The sequence below is a fragment of the Grammomys surdaster genome, unplaced genomic scaffold (assembly GCF_004785775.1).
Source record: "Grammomys surdaster isolate TR1022 unplaced genomic scaffold, NIH_TR_1.0 125612, whole genome shotgun sequence".
Taxonomy (NCBI): Eukaryota; Metazoa; Chordata; class Mammalia; order Rodentia; family Muridae; genus Grammomys; species Grammomys surdaster.
In genome coordinates, this window is record NW_021620455.1 from 1,205,842 (window position 1) to 1,230,593 (window position 24,752).

At 48.6% G+C, this 24,752-nt stretch overlaps 1 protein-coding gene across 1 annotated transcript in view; it reads left to right on the forward strand.

Moving 5' to 3' along the window:
- Nucleotides 1-963: 963 nt before the first annotated feature.
- The window catches only part of Inpp5a (inositol polyphosphate-5-phosphatase A), a 182,249-nt gene continuing 158,460 nt past the window's right edge, over nt 964-24,752 (forward strand). Inside the window, exon 1 of the mRNA XM_028787155.1 lies at nt 964-1,341. Within this exon, the coding sequence (XP_028642988.1) occupies nt 1,267-1,341 (75 nt within the window). The 5' untranslated portion in view covers nt 964-1,266. The remainder of the gene's footprint in view (nt 1,342-24,752) is intronic.

Sequence of the window (24,752 nt, forward strand, 5' to 3'; positions counted from 1 at the left end):
AAAATTCCCAGACTGACCACACCCACAACTCTGGGAACTGTCCTTGGGTGTGGCATGGGGGCCACAGCTGGCTGTCCAAACACCTACTCTGAAATTTTTCTTTTTTGGTGGGGCGGGGTATTGTCTCAAGCTATAGTTCAGGCTGGCCTCAAACTCATAGCAATCTGCCACAACTTCCGAGTATTGGGATTACAGGAGTACACCAATACGCTTGCTTCTTAAAAGGATTTTTTATTTTTCTGTTTCTGGATGCCAACAGCATTGTGTCTTGTAAGCAAAGTCCTATATAAGGAACTGGGTGGACGTGTTAGGAAATTGCAAAATCCCATACACTTGATCTGCAGACCCATTCTTTGCAGACCCAGAGGCCAGACTGGAGGAGGCTCCTCCCCAATTCTCCGTGACCTAGCTCCCTCCCACGATCCGCCTACGTCAGACTCCTCATACCGGTGAGGGTCTGGACCCAGGCTGAAGATGTGTTCCACTTCGGGGGCAGGACAGAGGTTCCAGGAGCTCTAGGGCTCCCAACAAGAGCGGCTAAAAGAGGGCGGGCTGCAGTCGTCCAAACTCGCGGCTCCTTTAAGAGGCGCCTTGGTAGCAGGGTCGTGACGTCATGGGAGTGGAGGGTGGAATATGCGCGTAACCGCGGCAGGGCGGGGCGAAGCCTGGGGAGGACTCAGCGGCCTGACTGACAGGAATGCCCCATAAGCCCGCCTCTCCCCACTCTCTGATGTTGGCTCCGCCCCACCCTAGGCCCAGCTCCAGTGAGCAGGCCCGCCCCTGCCCAAACCCCACCCCCCAGTCTGGCTCTGGCCCGAGGATCCGCCCTTCCAGCGGACTCTGAGCCAGGGAGCCTATGATCCAAGTCTGTAGATTGTGTTAAGGCCCCGCCCCACAAGGAGGCCCCGCCCCCGGCGCGACCGACAACCCCGCCTTCTAGGGTTCCACCTCCTATGGGGCGGGACTTGTCCCAGCCGGAGTCGGCGGCGGCGGCTGCGGGAACTTTCCCGGCGGGTCTAATGGCTGCGCGCGGGCCGCTGTGAGGCGCGGCGGCGAGCGGGCGCGGGGCCGCGGAGCAGCGAAGAGCCAGCGACCGCGAGGCTGGAGCTCCGGCCAGGCCCGGTCCGACCCGCCAAGCCCGCGATGCGCCCCGGTGCTGTCCTCCGGCGCAGCTGACGCCCCGCGGCCCCGCGAGACCCCAGCCCTACCGGTCCCGCAGGAAGCGGCCGCCGCCACCCAGTCCAGAGCCCGCTCCGCCCGGGCACCATGGCGGGGAAGGCGGCCGCCCCCGGCACCGCGGTCCTGCTGGTCACGGCCAACGTGGGCTCGCTCTTCGACGACGTAAGTGCCGCGCCGTCGGCTAGGGAGGGGCGGCTACGGGCCAGGAGTCTCCCAGCTCGGGACCCTGACATCCCCATTTCCAGTTGGGGACCCTAAATTCCAGCCCCTACAGCGCCTTCTATAGCCGCGGACCCCAGGCCAGTTGTCTTTTGGACGTGTGACTCTGATGCCCCCTACCCACAGCTGGAGACTCCGACCAGGAATTTCCCAAGCCCCAGACCCTGACCCCATAGTGGGGTACCCTAGGCCAGGAAACTTCTAGCTGCACACCCGGGACCTTGACACGGCTTTTCTGGTACCCGAGGCCAAACTCGAAGACTCAGCTTTTGAACCCCTGTCTTAATCCATACTACAGAAACTCAGACTAAGTCCGTATCCTTGAATCCTGATGCTGATTCTTTGCTTTGCTCCTGAGACAGCAAATCCCTATCCCTTTCCTGGTCTGGAACTCCAGAGCCACAAGTACTGACCTGGAATTTTGACCCAGAATCCTGATACTTGGATGTCCTGGCCTCCAGACGTAAGCACATGCTGACCCCAGGTTTCCCGATTCACCCCTGGCCCTCAGTCTCTGACTCTGATCCCCAAAGTCTGATTTCTGATCCAGAAACCCAGCTTTCAAAAATGTTTGTTTCTCGTCCTCTCAACCCATACCGTACTGATCCTGAACTCTGTCTGAGTCTCTACCCTAAAACCTCAGATCCTACATCTACTCTTGGCCGCAGGGTGGGATCCCTGCCTCTAATTCTGCACCCCACCTTCCATCCTTGAGCCTTCCTCCCAGTAGACCTCAGTCCCAAACCTTGAGCTCCATCATCTGAGTCCTGGTACCTAGATCCCATCCCTTGATCCCCACTTTCTGAGGGGCCTGAGGTGTGAGGCACCCTCATTTTACCATGTAATTTGCAGTAGCAGTACTTCTCAAATGAGGTAACTGTATTTAAGCTTTGGAGGTCTTTATATTGCTGTTTACTAAATGAAAAGGTGCTGAAAAGCTCTTCAAGGCCAAAAATGATGCCAAAGGCCCTTATCTTGTAGACCAGCTCCTCCAGTCCCACCCTGGAACCCTGGGCTTTCTCCTCTGGGAGGCAGAAGGGAGCTGAGGCCTGGGGCACTGGGAGCTCCCTGGAGCAGGCTGGGGCTGACCTAGTTCAGCATTGCAGCCATGGTGCCACCCCACTGTTGGTACTTAAACTGCCAACCCAAATAAAGCAGGATGCGGCTCCAAGTGGCATGCTTGTTTAAGAAGAAAGGGTAATGCCACCGATGGAACTATTGAGCCACAGACTCCCATTTCTCCCTCTTTCTCTCTTGCCTAGGTGAACAGTTGGGATGATGCCAGGGCTTGGATAGAAGCCTGATGTAGATTTCAGGCGAGGGTCCTGTTTCCTTCCTGGCAGAGAGCATGGGAGAAGAGTTTCACTGAGCTGAGTTCACAGACAGCGTAAGCTTGGTTTTTATTAGTAAAAGGCACACATTATTGCTATATTTTGTTATTTTCACTTACAGACACACCAGTGTTCTAGTTCCCTGGTAGAGAGGCACTGTCTGCCCGCTCAAGTTATGGACAACTTGATGTAGTTTCACGTGTGATCGTTTTCCACAAGGGCCTGTATGGGTGTGTGCCTGTATATTTAGCACTCTATTCTAGGCCTTCCAGTAACATGTCACTGTAGCGTGGTTTTGTTCAGATGATTCAGATCCGTTAGCTGTGGCTTCAAAGCCTCAGAAATGTCAGGAAAATTAGGCACGGTGGGGCACTTTCATCTCCAAGGGAAAATAATGTTTGCTGTGAGAAACATTCTTTCTAGTAATTTTTGATTCTGAGTTCTAGAGTTTTTGTTGTGTTTCAATTGTATACATACACACTTCACTCTGCTGATATTAAAGAGGGTGACTTAATTCAACCTCTTTATGTATGGAGCCCTTACGTAGCCCTCACTGGCCTGGTACTTAAGTGTGTAGACTAGGCAGACAGGTCTACCTGCATCTGCTGGGATTAAAGATACCACTACGCCAACCTTAACTCACTTTTTAGCAACATAGTGTCAGAATTTTTACTTGTTTTCTTAAGGCTCTCTGAAGTTTTGCACTACATTTCTATCTAAAAGGAATGTGTCTTGATAAATTGTACCTAAGTTAATTCCAAACCAGTCCCCAGGGACAGGCATACCCTCAATGGAGTGACCAAGAAGGACACACTCATATTCTGTGGCCTGCTTCCTTGGTTAGGGTTTGGGTACTATGGAAAAGAAGCTGGGTCGAGAAAGCGGCAAATTCTCAAGTGAGGTAGATTTTAATTCCTCAGTTCTACTGGATTCAGAAAGTGCTTGTGATTGACTGTGTGCCTTGGTGCACCATGTGGCCCTGACGATACGTACCTCTTGAGCAGTGTACAGAGTTCCTGCTGTGGGAAACAGCACTGCCCTGCCCAGAGCCTTAGCGGTTGCTTGAGGGAATCAGCTCCCAGGAGGAAAGTGTCCGATTTGAAACAGTCATGCTGGCTCTGAAGGGCATTTTTTCCTTTTATGCACAAACAGTAGGTGGTTTGTTTCTGCATTTGTAGTTTCAGAAGTCTCCCCTCGTATGTTCCCATCCTCTTCCTAATCTAGAGGTGACCACTCTGGCCTTCCCTGCTTAGCTATAGGCCCTAGCCCATGTATGTAAATTTTAATCATAGCTTTGTCGTCAGTACCCTGGGATCTCCAGAACATCTTGTTCAGCCTGCTCTTGTCTCACCAGCCATCCTGGCTGGCATCCTTGCCTGGCAGGGTGGCCCACTGCAGTTACTGAGCTGTGCTGCTGAGGGCCTTCTGGTGGCTTGGAGCCCTTTGACCTTGTAGTCTTGTCCAAATGCATCACTGTAGACAGACTTGTTTCATGTTCTTAAGAACTGTGAAAGACCCCACAGAGTTTGCGTGTGTGTTTGTGCGCGTGTGCGTGTGTGTGCCTGTTACTATCAGCACTCATTGTGTTAAATGTCAAAACTGAAAATGTTAAGTACAGAACATCACGGGATACTCTCCTTAATGGCAGAGGGATTGGTCGCTTTATACCCAGCACCAGGGCAGGAAAGCTTCACAGTTCCTTGGGTGAGAGTGAGACAGTTAAAGTCATGCACAGTGTTAGGAAAAAACAACCTTGGCTCAGTCAGTCTTTGGGAGAAGAGACTTCAGTCCATTCTCTGAGGACCTCTGTCCTAGCTGTTGTCCCTTCAGAAGTGGTTTTCTAGGTAGCCAGGGGCATCTGTTACTTTCTCATTTTTTTAGTAGTGATTGCCACATTGCCTCTGGCTGATTCCTATTTTGACTGGATGTCACTGGGAGAGAGGGGATGGGTGACCTGGGCCGTGCCTATGATTGTTCTGCTGGTCTAGCTGGTGCTTTAAACCATCATGTTTGTAGCTCTAGGCTCCACACTTGTGGACTAGTAGTGAACTGAGAAGGTAAATGCTTGCAGGCGTGCTTTAGAGTTCTCTCACCCTTACATGGTCAGGCTGTGTTGGCCTGGTCCTGCTATATATTCAGAGTAAGATGTCATTTGGAGCTTGTTTTCTGCTTTGCTTAGTTAACTCCCAAGTGACCCTTTCCAGGCAGACATGGTCTTGCAGAACTGGCAGTGTTAGTAGGGACCAAGGGTCCCTAGTCAGCAGATGTTTTTGGGCCATTGGGTGGAGAGAGGCAAGTCAGAACTGCTGTGGGTGGGTGAGTGGACTCCAGGCAAACACCTTGGCCCATTTCCCTCTCCTGCCTCCCTCTTCAGTTTTCTCCTCTTTGCCAGGTTTTCACCATTAGTGTGGAGGGGGCTATAGTCTGGCTCCCACAAGCCTGTTCTGTCCTAGATAGTAGTCTTCACGAGGACAGTCTCTACCTCATTCCTCTTCCCAGGTTCTGTACCACACTTCTTCACTCTGGGACTCTAGATGTCAGGACTAGGGTCCCTTCCTTGCAATCAGTTCTAGAACATTCGAGTCACACTTCACAGGGAAGCCCTGATTATTGGCTTCTCCCTTCATTGCTACTGCCCACCACTAGAGTGTTTGCCATCTCTTTGGATTTTTCTATTTGGAGGTTCCTGGTTCCTGGAAGTAGACTTATGGAGAATGTGGCTTTTGTGTCTGGCTTTTTTTTTTTTTTAACTTAGCAAGGAGTCAGTCGTCAGAATTCTTCCTGTCAGAGCATACATCTCTGCTTTATGTTTTTCTATGGACAGAGTTGTTCCTGTGTGCTTGTGTTTGTCCAGTGATCAGTTAGTGGGCATTTGGACTGCTTTTGCATTTTGTTTGTGAAAACTGTTGTGAACTCTGGTATATATGTCCTGTGGATGGGCGTTTTCAGCTCACAGGGTGTGTGGTGTGTGCCTTGCAGAAGATTTACTGAGTCCAGAAGAAACTCTGTCCTGCTTCTGGAGGAGCTACCATGCTGTCTATATATGGATGTCCCTCTTTTCTTTTCTTTTTTTTCTTTTCCTTTTCTCTTGTTCTTTTTCTATCTATCTATCTATCTATCTATCTATCTATCTATCTATCTGCCTATCTGCCTATCTATCTATCTATCTATCTATCCATCTCCCCCCAGATATGTGAGTGTTTTGCCTACATGTATGTCTGTGTAGCACATGCATGCCTAGTACCCATGGAAGTCAGAAGAAGGCTTCAGATCTCCTGGGAGTGGAGTTATAGACAGTTGTGAGCTGCCATGTGGGTGCTGGGAATCAAGCTTGGGTCCTCCTCAAGAGAAACAGTGCTCTTAATGGCTGAGCCAACCCTTCAGCCCTCTGCCCCCATTCATTTCATGGCCCCCTAGTGGTTCTTGGTTACCCTGCATCCTCCCCAGTACCTAACATTGCTCTTTTTACTAAGACTTGGCTGCTTGGAGATCCTGTATTTGCTTTTCCTTTCTCACTTCTCAGGGTGGTATACCCAGGTCAATCTAGACCTTCCTGGCCATGCTCACTTCCTGGTCCTCACATAGGTGCATCTCTTTGTGATGCCCCAAACTGCTGCATACTGAGGCCAAGGTGACCCTGTGAAACACAGGGCACCCAGCCAGGCCCACTGAAAAATTTCTCCACAGAACACCAACATTCTTTTTAAAGTTAATTCTAAATGTGTACCCACGTGAGTGTGCACATGAATATACTACCCATCAAGGCCAGAAGAGGGCACCTATCCCTTGGAACTGGGTGCTAGGAACTGAACTTGGGTCCTCTGCAAGAGCAATACATGTGCTCTCAAGCAGTGAACCATTCCTATAACATACCCCTGAAATGAGACTGTCACATGTGTCTTTTTTTTTTTTCTCTTTGGCAGAGCATGCGGCTGCCAGTGGCCTGGCCTTTCCTGCTGGAAAAGGCTCCTTTCAGTGTTTAGAATCTTGAGGTGAACCTGCTGGTCATCTGCTTCCATGCTGTGAATGCCCTCCTCCCTTAACTCTTTCCTGGTGTGAAGGAACTGGGACCATTTGGCTGTCCATCTATCCCTAGTTGGTCTTACAATAATAGTTAGGTGGCATTGGAGTCGCAGTACTCTTCCTTTTGGCCATGCTGTTTGTGACCAGAGATTTCAGCAAGCAGTCTGGGTTGCAGTCAATTTTCTGAATCTGTAGGACAAACCTAGCACTTGTCTCCCAGGGTGGTGGGATCAAATGAGACACTATTGCAACATTTATGCTACTGTTACTGGTGCTTCTGACCATGGTATGAAACCATTTCTCATTTGTAAACACAGGTGATTTTCCACAGACATCATTTCCTGGCTTCTTTCAGTGTTTAGAATTTTTGAGAGACATTATTTAGATTTTTAAGATACACCTGGTGGTCCTCTGCTTCCCTGCTCTGCTTGTCTCCTACCCCAGCTCTACCCCAGTGTGAAGGGAGGAGGACCATATGTCTCTCTGTTGCCTAACAGCCTTTGAGGGTACAGTACCTGACTCCATGTGGCCTCATCCATCCTGCATGCTTTCATTGCTCCAGAGATGCTGAGGGGCCTGGGTGCATGGGGACAGCTTTAAATATTAAATAATTTTCCATTTTTGAAGTCAGCTCTGCAGGTAAAGCTGTTGGATGGCCTAGTGACATTTAGGGGGCAGTTGTGTTCACCCAGACACCTGAGCAGTCTCAGTATGCAGGGTCCTCCTCCTAGTAGCTGGTAGCTGGGGGGTAGGAGGAAGGCTTTGCTTGGTTTTGGAATCTATGATGGGTGTTTTCATGGACTTGGTGGTCTGATTGGGAAGTCAGAGAAACCCAGGAGTCCCTGTCCCAGCCAATAAGACTACAGTTGAGAGGCTTAAACTTAGGGAGAGAAATCAGCTTTCCTAAGTTAGAGCTAAGGAAGTGTGGGCTCCCCTGGAAATGGCCTCAGCTGTGAGTTGCTCGCCTTCTGTCCTGTGCTGTTCAAGGACAGCAGTGTTCACACTGAGTTTCCTGCCCCGATGAGAGCTTACTGAATGACCAGTGTGCCTGAGACAGAGGATGCTTGTTCCCCTTCCAGTGCAGTGGGTGAGTCCTTTTCAGTAGGACACTTGGGAATCTCCCACACTGACAGATTCTCCAAAGGCCTGAGGAGGCGCCTGTGCTGGCCAGGCTCTTGGTTCTATTAGGCAGTCAGGTAAGGTCTTGGCCAACTAGGTCTGCCTTGCAACCATTGCCCTCGGAGTTGCAGAGAGGGGATTTGGAAGCTCTGGTGGCCATTTTGGGCTGCCCTTTTCCTGAAGAATAGTTTAGGTTTGGCCTTCAGGCATGGTAAAGCCTAGAAAGGTCCAGCACTAATTCTCAGGGAAGGCAGCCTGATCTTGAACCTCTCAAAGGACTAAGGACCCTGGTGTAAACCTGACAAGATGTGGTGGTGAGAAAGCTTTCTGGGCTTTCCTTAATGATGGAGAGTGGGGCGTTCAGAATGTATGACCAATGAGAGCCCATTGCCTGTTCTCATGTGAGGAGAATTTTGATTCAGATATGGAAATCCTACTCTGATTTAATAAATACTCTAGTATTGGCAGATTGGGGGTGTGGTCTACCAACTTAATGCAGCATCCCTGCGGGCTTTGTGGGAGGCTGGCTCCTAAGCCCACAGTTTCTCGCAACTGCTCTGTTTTGTCAGCATGCCTTTGGACTTCATCTTCGAGACACTTGAGTCACTGTTGTGTCTATGCTTTGCATTAGTGATGAGTGCACTCCTGGTGCACTGCCTGTATAGCTCCCCAACATTTTAACTGTGAAAGGTTGTTCTGAGAGGTGGCATTCCACCAGAGAGATGATAGCTGCATGCCCTATGCCGTAAGGAGGAGCTGGGCCAGCTGGTCCTCTATAGGATTCTTGGATAGCTTGCTTGTATAGATCAACTCTGATGCAGAGGGTCTCAGGCCCTGGAGGGGCTCTGGGAGGGCGGGCTTGCTGTTGATGTAAGGGGATTCCTGGCTAGAAATATGCCCTGAGTGTGGTACCAGGACGCTCATGCTATGCAGTTCCAGAACACTGCCTCTGGGTTTGTTTTCCCTTTTGCATATGGAGTGCCTTCAGCTCATTTCCAGGAGTGTATCCTTGGGCTAGTTACTGTAGAGTCTTGACATACTGATTGGCTGTTGTGACCTTGGGCCATTTGTCTTCATGGCTTATCTCTCTGATGAGGTATGGCACCTTTCCTTGGGGTATGCTGAGGTTATAGGTTATTCTCCTTGCCCTCTGTCCAGGGGTATGCATGCAGAATAGTGCCGCCTTTTCACATTGGAACTGCTGGACTAGCTCCTGCTCTCTGTCTGGTCCTACTCAACCTCTAAACTGGCTGCTCCCTAGAGTACTGTCTGCATGATTGACCTGCATTAATCTGACCTCACTATCTGCATCCCAAACAAGTCTATTACCCCACATGGTTGGACCTTCCCGCTGATGTGCTTGCCACCCTTCCCTCTCACATTGTTCCCAGGCCTTTTTCTCCCCTTGAAGGTTCAGATAGACTACACTCTGAGTCAGCGTGGATCCAGGAACCTGCTATCATTCTTTAAAAATATATTTATATTTATTTGCATGTACACACACACACAGACACACACAGACACACACACAGACACACACACACCCATGGAGGACAGAAGAGGGCATTGAGTCCTCTGGAGCTGAAGATACAGGTGGTTGTGAGCTGCCCAACATGGGTTCTGGGAACCAAATTTGGATCTTCTGGATGAGCAATACCTTCATAACTGCTGAGCATGGCTTCAGTGCAACCCCCCTTTCTGATCAGACATGTGACCTTGGTTCATCTTCTGCTTCTGTCTGTTTATGTTTCAGCTAGCAGGAATCACACCTGGAAGTCTGGTTAAGGATACGAAAGTAGAGAGTGGGGGATACCTGCCTATGCCAATGCTGCTGGGCAAGGACTGCCCTCCAGGTTCGATGTGGGGAACTTGCTCTGTGTCCCTTGGGACGGCAGCCTCACCTTCACTATGTCTCTGAGTGCTGAGCTGCTGCCAGATGGCTGGGCAGCCACTCACTGAGCCTGAACACATGTGGCTAACGGTTACAGCCTCCTGTATGACCTGGCACTACTCCCAGAGGAACCTCATCTGCTGCAGCTTTGCTGTCTGACTGCCTTGGCCTGCAGGAACACTTGGGAGTCCCTGGAAGCTTCCTTCTGCACTGGTGCAGTCTCTTTTGCTCATGTTCTTATACTCTCTTCCCCCTCACAGTGCTTGTTGCTCAAGTAGGACATATTTCTACATCTGTGGCTTCTGAAGCACTGTTCTTTCCCAGGGACTCCTCCAGATTCCTGCAGGGGCAGGTGGCTCTCACTGATCCTTTCAGAGCAAGCTTCTGTCCTGGCTTTGGGCAATACGTTTAGAGCTCTCCTTGCCTGCCTCCTCCTTCTCCAACCTGAAGTGATTCCAGGTTTTATTTTGTCCTGTCATTCTTCCCTGTTGACAGTTTTCAACATATATATTGCCTCCAGGCGTCTGGCCCTTGACAATAGCATTGGATGATTTGGGGATCTGCACGAGTGGATAGAGGGCAGGAGTGGAGAGCTGGCAGGTTTCCTTGAGAGCTGATGCCATTCCATGTCAGGATGAAGGTGGAGGCTGGGTGGGAGGTGTTTTTAGTCAGCTGACAGCAATGCGTTACCCTAGCACAGTGACATTAGCGTTGGCTATGCTTGTACCTCATGGTGCCATGGGGATAAGTATGGTGTAGTGCTCTCCTGTGGTTAGAGGAAAAGTCTGTTTCTTGGACTGTAGCTCTTTCCCTTTTCCTTTAAGAAGTTTTATTAAGGAATAATTTGCATACCACACAATTTACCTAAGAGGCTGTACAGGTCAATGACTTTCGGAAAATGCCTGCATTTATGCAGCTGTTGCCATGAAGCAGTTTTGCAACACTTCCCACCCTCTTCAGTGCCCAGCCCCGGCTCTTGGCCCCACCCACCTCAGCTCTGCTGACCTGTAGAATCTTGTCTTTCCTGAAGTTTCCATGTCATGGAATCATATGATATTCAGTCTGATGTCTGGTTTCTTTCAGTGAGCACAATGTGATGATTTTGAGGTTCCTCAGTTTGTGTGTCAACAGTTGACCTGTCTCGTGGCTGAGTTGTATTGTACTGTATGGTCATATGGTTCATTCATTCCCAGTAGGCAGGCCTTTGGGAGGGGGTGCAGTGAGTGAGTAAACATTGTTTCTATGGACATAAATGCTTGGCTTCCCGAGGCTTACAGTTCTGTGTGGGTGTGGGTACTTGCTTCTCTGGGACTGGTTGAGCAGTCAGTGTGTATTTGTGTGTATATGTGTGTGTGTCTGGGTGTGCATCATTTCATACAGTGTGGCAGTGTGTGGGGCCCAACTCTTTGCTGTACAACCTGGTGGTACCTTCCTGTTGATGAGTGGGCATGGAGTGCCCTGTGGGTTTCATTTGCATTTCTAGCTTTTTCTTTTAAATGTAGGCACCCTACAAGTTGGTTCCTTTGCCATGTTGGTAACCAATTTTGGCAATGACTGTAGTGAGCAGCTCCATGGCTGCTGACCTGCTCACCTCTCTAGGAGGGGTCCACAGTGTTGAGACTCCCACTGGAGGCCCCATTTACTTGGACAGACAGGCAGGTGTCATTATGTTCCTTCACTGAGCACAGCGAAATCAGGTAAAGCAGGAGTAGGCATCCTCCCAGGAGAACTCAGTAGAAGGATCCTCTTCAGTTGCCTCCAGGTGCAGGGAGCATGTCACTGTTGAGGGGAAAGGGCCCTGCAGTCCATCCCAGTCATATCTGTGGGGTGTGGTGGGGCTTTCCCAGGAATCCTCAGTGGCTCTTGGCCTGCTATTTTTGTGCTTTCGCACTTACCTTCTGCCTGGGAGTCTGGATGTGTGTCTGTATATCCGTGTGTGAGTCTAAGAGGAACGTTATGGCCAGGCTCTGTGGACCTGTCACCCAGGCTCTATGTGGGATTGTGATCATGCTGGGATGAGTAGGGGATGAGGCTGGGGGCATTGTTGCCTGGCTGGGTGTTTCTGTGGGCTTGGCAGTTGCATTCCTTGAGGTTCTGTGGGAAACATCTGTCTGCAATGGGATGGTCTGGCCTTCTTGGCAGCAGGTAGCTATCTTGGCTTAGGCCCATTAACATAGCCACTGTTGGAGAGCAGCAGGTGTTAATTGTAGCTGGGAGGCATCTGGTTGCCTCAGTGATGCGGGAACAGAGGAAGGGAGAATTTGGTCTTGTTCTTCATTTAGGAGGATGCTTGTGGGATACACCTTTTCTTGTTTCTCTGGGCTCCTTGGTATTGCAGGGCCATCTTGCCAGGCCTGGTATTTGCCTCTCTGAGAGTTGGCCATTGGAAAGGCTTGGGTGTGTGGCCCTGGACCCATTTGGGCTTGAGGCTCCATTATTCTAGGCACTATCTGGGATCCTGAGAAGGAGCCCTGTGCAGGCTCCCTTGTCCACCTTTTGGCATTTTGCTGATTGCTGGTAGCATGAGAAGTTAGGATGAGAAGTGAGAGTAGGGACATCTTAGGGTGTCTGGCTCTGACCTGCAGTTGATACACATGTGGGAGCTGAGAGCTGGCTATACAGCTTCCTTCTGTGGATTCTTTGAGTCTTATGCTAGAGGTGAAACCTACCCATGCAGATGACATCTAGGGTCATTTGTCATCTGGAGTCACTCTCCAAGGGCTTGTTCTCTTGGGATGGCATCTGTGTGAGGAACAGGCACATTTCTGGGGACATGTTTTGCTGCTCTTCTTCTTCATCACGGTTTGAGTTTCTCAGATCTGTCATAACTTCCTGTTTTCTTGTAACGACCTGGGGCCCTCACTGTTGCAGTCAGGTGGTGTACCCTGTCACTGTCCAGATGGGAGGAGAGGCTGGGTCATGTGTGGAAAACAGGAGAGAACCATGGAAACTGACCAGTAAGAAAACAAAACAGTACCCTGGTGACAAGACAGGAGGCTAACTGAGACCCTCAGATCAGATGGGGTCTCAATTCCCCCAACCTGCTTCACTTGATGCGGGGGCTTTGGGGTCCCCTAGACTAGCTCAGTGTTACATTTACAGAGCTCCAGTTTCATGTACTTCTGCTGTGTCTTATCAGAAAGATGTAGCCTGGAGAGTGCATGCTGGCGAGTGAGGAGAGGACTCTGGCATGTGTTGGAGGGTGGAAGGGTTAGGGAAGGGTTAGGGTGGGAGGTGCGGTTGATCCACTAGATGCAGTTCAGGGTCTGCACCCTTATGGTTCTGAGGATTTTTCCTCCCCTTCAAAGACACCTGGTGACCCACCTTTCCCACTGGAAACCTATTCCTTTAGCCTTGGAACATAATTCTGAGTCAGAAGGACTTCATGGAGCCAGTCTCAAAGAGTGGCCTAGAACACAGAAATGCTTTGATGTTGAGACCACATAGCCACTGGTGTGGTTGTCCTGAAGGTTTTGGTTCTGAGTTAGCTGGGGAGGCAAGGAAGGAGTGGCTGTCGGAGTACTGTGACATAAGAACAGAGTCAGGAAATGGGGGCTGTGTGGCTGATATGGCTCACAGAAGTAGGAGCAGGCGCTGTGTGCTAAGAGGAGCCGTGTGCTAAGAGTGCCAGGCCCCTGCTTCTTTATGGTGAACAAGGTCATTTGCCTCAGCCTGTGCCTAGTGTGTGGGTATGTTTTGTGGAGTGCCATGTCTATTCAATGCTACTGTTGTTCCCTCAGAGTGGGGGCTTGAGTCCAGTTGAGCCCCTGAGCTGACTGCAAATTGTTAAACCTTTATCTACTGATAAGCAGCTGCTCCCATGGAAGAAGAGATGTTGCATTGAATGTAGGATTAGGGGAGTCTAGGAGCATCAAGTGACTTGGGACTTCTGGGCTCTTGTGGGTGTTCCTATGGTTGATCAAGCCTGGACAGTAGGAACATTATGGTGTACCTAAGAACTGTGGATAATAGATTCAAAGATACCAACACTTGATCTTTCCATCAGTTTTTGAATAAAATTCTACTTGGGGAGAGATCAGATACACCCTAATGTTAATGGAATCAATACCTATGCTTTGATGATCCCATGACTGTATTCTCCCATAGTGGTGTATAAAATAGATGCGTAACACTGACCACCCTGTTCACATTCTGGAGGAACTAAATGCTGTGAGCTGTGTGGCCTACATGGATGTGAAGTGGAGGGATTTCATAGTCTTTCAGTGGTGTTTGCATTAGGTCTGTCTTACTGGTGAGATGCTGACTTGCAGCATCCTAGTAGGAGAGTGCTCAGCACTGCTGGAGTCAGCTTACCTCCAGTGGCTGGATGTTGTTCATGGAGCAAATCTAGGTATTATAGGTTGAGTTCTGAATCCATAGGCACTTGGCAGAATGTCACCTGTTGAAATACTCAGGTTCTTGTGTCTGACTGAGGGCAATGAATTGAATTGGATCAGGGACACATGGTTAGAAAAAGAAATTTATTAGGAAGAAAAGTCCTCCTGGGAATGGGATAGGCTAGTGAGCTGAGGGTAAATCCTCCAAAGCCAGAGGCCAGAAAGAGCTTGACCCTTTATAGGACATTTACATAATGACCCCAGCTCTTCTATGTCCACTCAGACTTTCCTTATACTAGCTCTGTACCTTATATGAAGCCCAGGGGGGAAGAGCTTTCAGGTACTTATGTTAATCTTTTTTTTTTAATTTATTTTTAGATTTATTAGCTGGCATACAGGTACATTCCTTTAATCCTAGCACTTGGGAGACAGGCATTTGGATATCTGTGAATTCAAGGCCAGCTTTGTCTACATTGTGAATTCCAGGCTAGCCAGAGCTACATGGTAAGATCCTGTCACCAAAACAAAATATACACACAAAAGAATTATTTTTATTTATGTGTATGTCTGATTGTCCATATGTGTATCACATGGGTGCTGGTGCCCTTGGAGGCCATAAGTGGGAATCAGATCCCCCGGAATTGGAGTTTCAAGCAGTTGTGAGCTGCCTGATGTGGGTTCTGGGAACTGAACTCTGGTTCTGGACATTTCCTATGAATGGGATCCAGGAGTTCATGTCCTGTCTGATGTTTTAACTCTGCACGTATTTTCTGGAATGGCCCATGGTGCGGCATTGTGATACTTCATTCATTTTGTGACCTAGTGCTATTTCATTGTGTGATCCACACTGCATTTTGTGTGATATTGATGACAGTCGACTGTCACAGATAGGACTGCTGTGAATATCCACGCGTGAGCTTTTGTTTGAAAACAGGTTTCTGTTTTCATGGGTGTAAACCCAGCTGTAGAGGTGCTGGCCAAGGGAGCTTAGCTTTTGAGGAACTGCTGCTGGGTGCTTTCCACAGCCAGACTGTTCAATGTTCTACTAGCAGTGACAGGTCCAGTGTTTCCTCATCTCCAAACAGCACTTGTTATTGCTCATCTTTGATGATAACTGTCCTGGTAGGTGTAGAATGTCACCCCCCTGTGTGTGATGTGCAGTTCCCTGATGGTGAGTTTCTCCATGAGCTTAGTGGGTACTTATATGTCTACTTTGAAGATTCAAATCTGCAGCACATTTTAACTTTTGTTAAATGTTAAATTGTTAGAATTCTTTATATATTTTGGATAGCAGACCCTTACCAGCTGTGTAATTCACAATTTGTTTTCTCATTTGCTGTATTGTATTCGTCTCTTGAGTGTTATTTGAGGCAGGAATGATATTTATTTTTTTTTCGAGACAGGATTTCTCTATATAGCCCTGGCTGTCCTGGAACTCACTCTGTAGACCAGGCTGGCCTTGAACTCAGAAATCCGCCTGCCTCTGCCTCCCAAGTGCTGGGATTAAAGGCGTGTGCCACCACTGCCCGGCAAGGAATGATATTAATTTTGATGAACTATGACTTGCCTTTTCCTTGGTTGTTTGTATCTAGGCTGAGGTTACAAAGACATGTTTTCTTCTAAGATCTACAGTCACACAGGTAGGGGTTTGCAGTCTCGTCATTCCAGTAGCTTCGATTGAGAAGACTCTTATTCCCCACTGTGCCATCTTACTACTCATGTGGAAATTGTAATTGGCCGTGAACTTACACACTTATTTTTCAGCTCCCTGCTCGACATGTCCACCCTTCTGTTGACATCCCATACTCTGCTGATCACTGTAGCTTTGTAGCAAACTTTGAGGTCAGAAGTATGAGTCCTCCAATTGTTTGTTTTGTTTTTGTTCTAAGTCTTGCCTTGGCCGTTTCCTTCTGTTTCTATATGAGTTTCAGGCTTAACTTGTCAGGCTCCACAAAAAGCCACTTGAACTTGGGCAGAGGTTACTACTGGTCTATAGGTTCTCTAAGGCAGTCTTATCATTGCAGTGGTGTTTTTCCAGTCAGGGTGAGTTCATCTTATTTTCTTCTTACTTTACTGATTTTTTAAAAGTTAACATACAAAATAAAATCTCTCTCTCACACATAGACACCCCCTCACACACCACTCACACACACACATACTCACACACATACATACTCAAATACACTCACACACCCACACTCACACACATACACACTCACATACATACACATTCATAAATACACACCTCACACACATTCTCAAACATACTCACAACTCACACTTGCACTCACACAACTCATTACACACCCACACACTCATACACACTCACACACCACACACTCATACACACCACACATTCATACACACCACACACTCGTACCCATACTCACATGCACTCACATACACACATTCACACACTCACACCACATTCATACACATACATACACACTCATATACATACATTTATACCACACACTCATACACATGCTCACACACACTCATACATTCACACCACACACCCATACACACATTCACACAACTCACCCACACACCCATACACTCACACACACACACACACCACACACTCATACATACACTCGTATATACACTCACACTACACTTATACACATACTCACATATACACTCATATACATACACTCATACCACACACATATACACACTCACACACATTTATATATATATACTCACACCACACCCCCATACACACATACTCATACACACCATTGCACCTTGCAATGCACCTCTTCTAATTTCACTGATGTTTAAAAGACTATTTTACAGATCTTGAACTTGGGTTAAATTTATTCTAATTTTTGTTTGTGGGTGATGATTTGAGAGTTTTCCTTTTTTTTTTCTGAGTCAGTTGTACTGGTTTGCATCTTGCTAGGAATTCTTCGGGCATCTGGCTGCTTCCTTCACTGGTCCATGGTTGTTCACACATCCCTTGTTGTCCTTTCCCCTCTGTAAGGCTGGAGATAGCAGCTTGTCTTTCCATCCTGACTTGAGTAATTGCATCTTTCTCTCACTATCTATTGTGGGTTTGCCAATATTGCTGATCTTTTGGCTTGCCATGTTTCTTCTGTCTTCTGGTGTTGGCTGCTTCAAGGGTTAAATCATATGGAGCTTTTCATGAGAGAACACAGAGTGTTCTATCACACCCCTCTGCCTTGACCTCCTTGTCTCTTGTTGGTGGACACTAAGCTGATGTGTGAGAGCAGCTGTATGTCCTGTGCAGGGAGATGGGGCTCACCTTCTTCTGAGTGTCCTGGGTCATGGATATAGCTGTAAGTTTGCTCCTGTTTGCATAAGCCTTGTGAGAACCTCGTCTGGGGCAGCTTTGTTGACTTAATATGTATTTGGAATAAGCAGGCACCAACCAGGTCAGGGTCAGCTTCGAACAGAAAGATGAATGCCTTGGTGTCTTCTGAGCCAGCTGACCTGCTGCATTTTGCCAGGAGCTCCAAGCATGTGAGAGAACACAGCACCCCTGTACCCTGGTACCTGCAGAGTTGCCATGTTCTGGTGAGTTCTCCTCTGTCCTAGTAAGGTTTCTACATCATGACCAAAAGCAACTTGGAGAAGAAAGGATTTATGACATCTTACAGCTCACAGTCCACCATGAAGGAAAAAATCAAGGCAGGAACTCATGGCAAGAGCTCAAAGGAGGAACTGAAGCAGAGACCATGGAAGGTTGCTGCTTACTGCTGTGATCCCCATAGCTTACTCAGCCTTCTGTGCAGATGTAGTCATCTCACAGTGGGCTGAGTCATTCCACATCCATCATTAATCAGGCAAATGCTCCACAGGCTTGTCCTGGAGGGAGGCTCCCTCCTCCCACATGACCTTAGCATATGTCCAGTTGACAGAGAAACCTAACCTACACTCTTTCTTTTGAGTAGTGTGACTGACACGAGGAGGAAAGCCACTTCAGGACGACTCTTGAAGAAATGACCACTGACCACTTTCCATTCAGCAGGTTTTGCAGTGAACACCTGAGGGTATCTATTGTGTGTACACCCTGTGGGCTTGGAGAATACGGAGACCAGGACAACCTGCCTCACTTGGCTTGTGACTCATTTGCTTGTCTTATTCCTGATGATGACCTTTGCTGGAGGTCCTGGTCTTTAGAGAACATGGACACTTACTGGCCTGGGGTTGCTTAGCAGAAGCTTTCCTGGGACCAGAGGCAGCTGTTGGCCTGGATTCTTTCTCTGTTTGTGTGTACTTGCTTCCTTCTGTATTGACCTGTGCTGCCTTCCTGCTTCTTGCAGTGAGATGTATCTTCTTGTACAGTATTAATTTACTTTATTGGAGAAAGATTGGTTTGAGCTGAGCTAAAGGGCAGCCTTCTGTAGGAAACTGATCCAATGCTGCCTCCGCCTTGTTTTTTTTAATTTTTTTTTTTTTTTCAAGGCAGGGTTTCTCTGTGTAGTCCTGGGCTGTCCTGGAACTCACTCTGTAGACCAGGCTGGCCTCAAACTCAGAAATCCGCCTGTCTCTCTGCCTTGGTTTTTTTCCTGCTTCATATTAATGCAGGCCTGCTGGAGTCTCCTCTGTGGCTGCAATTACTGTTGCTGAGAGGCCCTGGAGGTCAGGACCTAAAGTCCTGAGGGATGCAGTGCCTTTTTGGAGTGATGTAAGACAGCTTTCTCACTGAGCCTCAAGATGTGACAGCTGCCACAGGGGCCTTGCTGGAGGTCAGTGTGGTTTGAGCTCTTCAAGGTTGTTAGACTGGCTTCATATTTGTCACCTAGAAGAATTTGTAGAAAATACATCTGACTCTGGTGTGTGTTGTGTCTTCCTTAGGGTCATGGACATGGTTACTGATGTCACAAAGATTTCTTGGTCTCTGCAGATGTGAGCCTGTCTTGTACAGATTGACCGTAGCTGCTGGGTCTGTCTTAAGGTGTGAGCTGCAGGTCCTGCTCCACCTTCTAGTGAGAACAGCTAGGCCTCTTCAGGCCCTGGGGTGTATTTAAATTGATTACATATTACAGAATCCCTCAGCTACCTGTCAGCCTGAAGGTAGCTTCTACCTGTCAGCCTGAGGATAGTTCAAGTAGAAAAGGAAGTTTAAAAACAAGCCCCTGGACAGCTCCAAGAAGAGCCTGAGAGCTAGGCTTGCTGCACCAAACAAATCTCCGTGCCTCTCGTCAGGGAATGTCTATGTCCATCTTTTGCTGTTCTTTTGGGTGGGAAGCTCCTGTCCTTCCCTGTATCCACTGCCATTTCTGAGAAGTGCCAGATGCCTATGCATGCTTTGTGTCCAGAGTTTGGCTCTGTGGGTGGGTAGGAGGCTAGAACCTCTGGTTTGTGGTCAACTTGCTCATGTTCATAGACAGCACCCTGGCAGCTCCTCCAAGGAGGGTGGGACACTTCCTGCAGTCAGAAGCTTAGTGCTGGGAGTAGAAGTCAGTGGCTGCTCCCTTCCAGGGCTCACTCCTAGTTTCCGTTTCTCTGCTTGTCCCAAGTGCTGCTACAGTGTGTGTGGCCCTTGCCAACACCCTGGCTCCAACCTCTGCCTCTGTATTGTTTTCCTGCTCAACCACTAGGCCTCTTCTAGAGCTCATCACAGCAGGCATTGGCTGATACCCTAAGGAAGTACAAGTGTTGGGTGAGGATCTTGACCTCATTCTAGAACTGACCAAGGAGGATGGCTGACCTGATACAGTGCCCACCCCACTTTCACAGGGTGGATGAGGGGCAAAGTCCCAAGGGAAAAGGTGCTACCTCCATGGCTTGCCATGGCATCTCAGCCTTTTTTCCTTTGTGCTATGCCCGAAGGCATCCCTGGGCTGGCATCCTATTGCTGTCTTATGAGGATAGAAAGCCTTGTAAAGGTTTACAGTCTCTGAGCTCCAGAGATTTTAAAGGGAGTTCTGCCTAGTGTTTTGAGGTGGAGAGCTTTGTTGGATCAGATGTGAAATGTGATGTCAGAAAAGTGAACATGCAAAAGTCTTACGTTTGTGGGCGTGGCCAGCTCTCACATCCATGGTCAGCTCTTAGGCCTGTGGCCAGCTCTCACATCCATGGTCAGCTCTCCACTTTATGATCAGCTCTCAGGTCCATGGTGAGCACTCAGGTCTGTGGTGAGCTCTCACGTCAGTGGTCAGCTTTCATGTCTGTCTGTGGTCAGGGCTCCAGTCTATGGTCAGCCCTTAAATCTATAGTCAGTTCTCAGGTCTACGGTTGGCTCTTAGATCTGTGGTCAGCTCTCAGTTCTGTGGTCAGCTCTCAGGTTCATGGTCAACTTGAATGTCCATGATCAGCTCTTTGGTCCATAGGCAGCTTGCAGATATGACATTAGCTTTCAGGCATGTAACCTGGCTGTCAAGTCTGTAGCAGCCAGGTATACAAGAACTCCAGAATGTGGAATACCTGGGAATGCAAAGCTCAGGGCCATCTCTTTTCTCAGAATACCAAGTTACAGGGCCACTCGATTGACAAAAGGAAATGTTGCTCCTGCTCCTCACATCTGTCTGAGTTGGCTCAGAAACACAGTGCTTTTGACAGGCAGAGCAGGTTGTGGGTGCTCCTTTGATGTGAGTGTTCCACCAGGACACTGCACCTGAGCAGTTAGTGGGGTTCCCAGTGAGATGTGTGGGCCTGGCTTCCTGAATGGTCAGCACGCATGGTTCTATGCCTGCAGAGACCACTTGTAGGTATTGTGGTGACTGCTTCAGCTCCCTGCTGAGAAGTGACATGGCATCAGCTGAGGACAAGTTAAGCTGACTCTCAGGTGTCCCTTGGACAGTGACAAGGGCTTCCTCAGCTCTAAGTCCCTGACCAGAATGCCTTCAGGGTTGGGAGGCTATAGAGAAGAACAGAGGTCATCTGAGATGGCAGGTTGATGTGCTCACAAAGCTGGATGGAGCCCAGGGGAGGTTTGAGGTTACTAGGGAAGGTTCTGGCTTGCCTTTCTTTCTCTCTCTGGTCTGGTGTCTCTGTATCCCTGGCCCCATCTTTTGGCCTATTACCCTACTTGAGTGTATTAGTCAAGCCCTGAGGACTGAGCAGTATCTGGGCTTGCTCTGTTCTGGGAAGACCATGGCAGGGGAGCAAGGCCTTTTACACCAGATCGTTTCTAGACTCCCTCTGATTGCTCCTTCTTTTCCTTCCTTTCTTGGATGCTGCTGTCTGCTATCCTTGTGTCTTTTCTGTTCCTCTGCAGCCACGCTCATTCTAAAGGCTTGCAGTGACTTTTTTTCTCACCTTTCCAAAATCAGCTTCCCTGTGAGCCTCTCTGAGAAGCAGCATGCGCCCGGGAAGCAGGGACCCCAGCACTGAGCCCTTGTACCTACTCATGCCTGCAGCCCCAGGATCTGCTTCCTCTTCCTCCTAGCCAGTCACACTAGAGTGCTCAGGTCATTGCCTGCCTCAGCCACTTTCACTTGTTCTTTATTCCTCAGTTTGCACTCCATTCCTTTGCAACTTTAGATTTTGTTCATGTCCCTGTGAAGACCTTTTTCTACATCCCTTAGGGTGTCCCACCCTCTTTCCTCCCCGAGAGTCTCAGGGGGTTCAAATTGGGCGTTTGTTCAGTCACTCCTCTCTACTAGCTAGAGAAACCATTCAGTTTGTGTGAATTTGTCTTTGTCATGTAAATCCAGGTCCCCAGCACAGATCCCAGTCTGTATAGGCCCAGGCTTTTCCCCAGCCCCTATCTGGGTGAGGAGGAGGCTTCACCATTGCAGTCTGGGTGTGAGGGAGGTCCTAGGTGCCATCAGCCATGGTGGCCATCTGAGGGCCAGAACTTTTGAGGCCCCTTGGTCTAAAGTATACACCCATGTCTGTCATGTTCTTGGCCAGTTTATTCCAGTTTCCTCTTTGAGTTTCATCTCTTTTTTCCTTTTCAGCACCACTGATCTTAGTCTCATGTGCTTAGGCTCTTCTGCTCTCTTTGTAGCGCTTACCATTGTGGCCGCGTTGTGCCGTCTGTAACATCAGGTTGCTGCTGTCAGAGCTGGCTGTGCTCTAGTCATCTTATATATCACTGCCAACGGCTCTTAGCCCAACATGTGTTCCGGGAGGACCTGAGGGCAGTAGTCTTAGTGCAGAAGGGAAAGTTTGGATGTTGACCTGTGACCCCTTTTGCATCTTGTTCTCTGTGTGAGTCACAGAGGGAAGCTGTGGCTTTTCCTCAAGCTTATGCCAGCTGGCCAGGACCTCACACAGTACCATGGATCTGACTTGGTTTTTAGTGTGTGAGGTAAAAGGAGGAAGGTAGAGAGGTAAGGAGTTGGAACCAATGATTGACTTCTCCATGGCCTGTTGATGGGTGGCCTGCCATGGGGAGATGAATTTGCATAGGATGTTTTACTGGTGTATAGTGTCTTATAGAGGTGGTGCTTGCTCTCCTCTGGGTTTAATATTGTGCATCTTGAGTGTTTTTGAGTTTCTTCTGCCATGTGTTGTAGTCTGCACATGTGGACATGTGACTCGAGGCTTCCATGGTGGCCAGTGACATTCTCAGAGATTTCTTGGCACATCCCCTCCCTGCTGCATTCGGCCTGGTTCTGAGCTCACCGCTGTCAGTCATGAGTCTCAGCTAGGAAACAGCTCATGGAATCCACCATTGGTTCCAAGTTTCCCTGTGGTTTGGAAGTGTACATCCAGAGTAATGTTAAGTGGCCAAACACTTGACTAAAACCAAACGGAGAGCCAAGGATAGGAGAGACCTCAGTGTGAATCTTGTGTACACCAGGCCCTGCCAGAGGCTTCTACTCACAGGCCTGCCTGGAGCTCTGGAAGTGGGTGTGTTACGCTAGTTTTTTTGTACATCAGGGTGGCTGTTAGTATTTACTAAGTATGTGCTATGGTTCAAAGCCCAGCTTGGCTGTGGGGCACCCTTGGCTCTGAGCAGTGCTTAGGGCACATGGGACCCCCTGCTGGCCACCTAGCTATGTCCTGTAGAAGAGCACTCACACCAACAAGCCACATTTATAGCATCCTTCACAACTGTGCCAAGTCTAAGATATGAAAAGCCACTGTACATTTCTTGGATTTGAACAGTATGTATCTGATTTTTTTTTTATTTGAAACCTAAAATTTTCAAAGTATAGGCCATAGACAAGGTGAGTTCCTCTCGTCCTACTTCCCAAGCCCTGTCTGCTGTGGATGGCAGAGAGGGGACTTGTAGTTTGCAAGTTACCCTGAAGCCAATCTATTCAGAAAATTCAGGATTCAACATATTTAATCTGCGGAGCAGTCCAGGCTAATATGGCAGGGGCTTGGGCAACAGCCTCCTAAGGGGTTTTGTAGCGTTTGTAGTTTTAACGTTCACGTGTTTGAGAAACTTACAATCTTGAAGCCTCAAGTTCCTGGTAGGCTTGCATTATGGTTGCTCTTCATCATGTATCTGGCCCATGCAAAATGATATTGCTGTTGTTTGTTACTGGTTATGCATGCTTGTTTCGTCTTTATCGTTGTAGCTTTTTCTAAGACCTAGGACAAGATGCAGAGAAGCTTTGGCTGAGCAGGAAGCCACAGTGTTCAGCCTGTGGGTTGCATGTGTTGCCCTTCTGTTCACAGGCAGTCTCTGCTGCTGGCTGAGACCTTGGGATCTGCTTCTCTCTGGAATGGAGACAAAGTACTTGTCTTGCATGGAACTCACTGTATAGTCCATACTGGCCTGGGCCTCAATATTTTTCTCTCTCAGCCTCCTCAGGGCTGGGATTACAGACATGTGCCACCACACCTGGTTGGAAGCACCTCTCTGAAGACTTCTTAGCTGAGTTTATTTCATGTGTGCTTCTTGCTACATGCTTCAATTTTTTTGAAATGTGTATGTGTCCTGTGAACTTCTAGTGGGCAAGTCTCCTTGTACTCATATATACCTCTCAATGGGGCTGGAGTAGAGTGAGTGAGGGACTTAGGGACAGTATTTCCAGGCCTTCCTGAAGGGCAGCAAGGTAGCCAGTTGGCTGGCTGGTTACAGCTAGCTGGCTACAAGCCTTCCATCTTGATGTTAGCTGGAGCTGTGAAGTACCTCTGCACACGCTGTCTAGGGTGGCTCCCTAGTGGCGCAGGTGTCAGGTACCTTGAGAAACAGGTGGTGCTGACTTTGCAGTGTGACAGCAAAGCATTCCTCCCACATGCACATGCGCATGTGCATGCATGTGCACCTGCTAAGATTCTGCTTCCTGGAATCTCTATAGCATGTTAGGTGGTTTTTAACTCTAACTTTTAGGCCAAAATGGTGGTGACTAAAAGCATGGCAGAGTGAAAATCCCAGGCTTATTGCCCTGCGTTGGAATTTTGTATATCATATGAAGGCCTATGCCCTCTCTCAGCAGTCTGGGACCTGTACGTTCCTGAAGAACGGCCCCAAGAACAGGCCTGTGCATGTAGGTGACGTGTGTTTTCTGTTTCAGTGAGTTGGTCCTTTTTCTTGATACAAGTCCTATCTGGAAAAAGCTGGCTGGCTTTTGCCATCTTGTTTGGGGAGTTAGGTGGCATGGACATTAGCCAGTCCCCGAGAGCCAAAAAGTGGGTTAGAGGGGAAGACAAGTGGTGTTGGTAGAGCCCATCCAGCACCCTCAGTCTGATTAGAAACCATCAAACTAGTAACCAAACCCATGTAACTACACTCACAGTCGTTTGGAAACCAGGAGAGAAAACCCAGTTGTACCC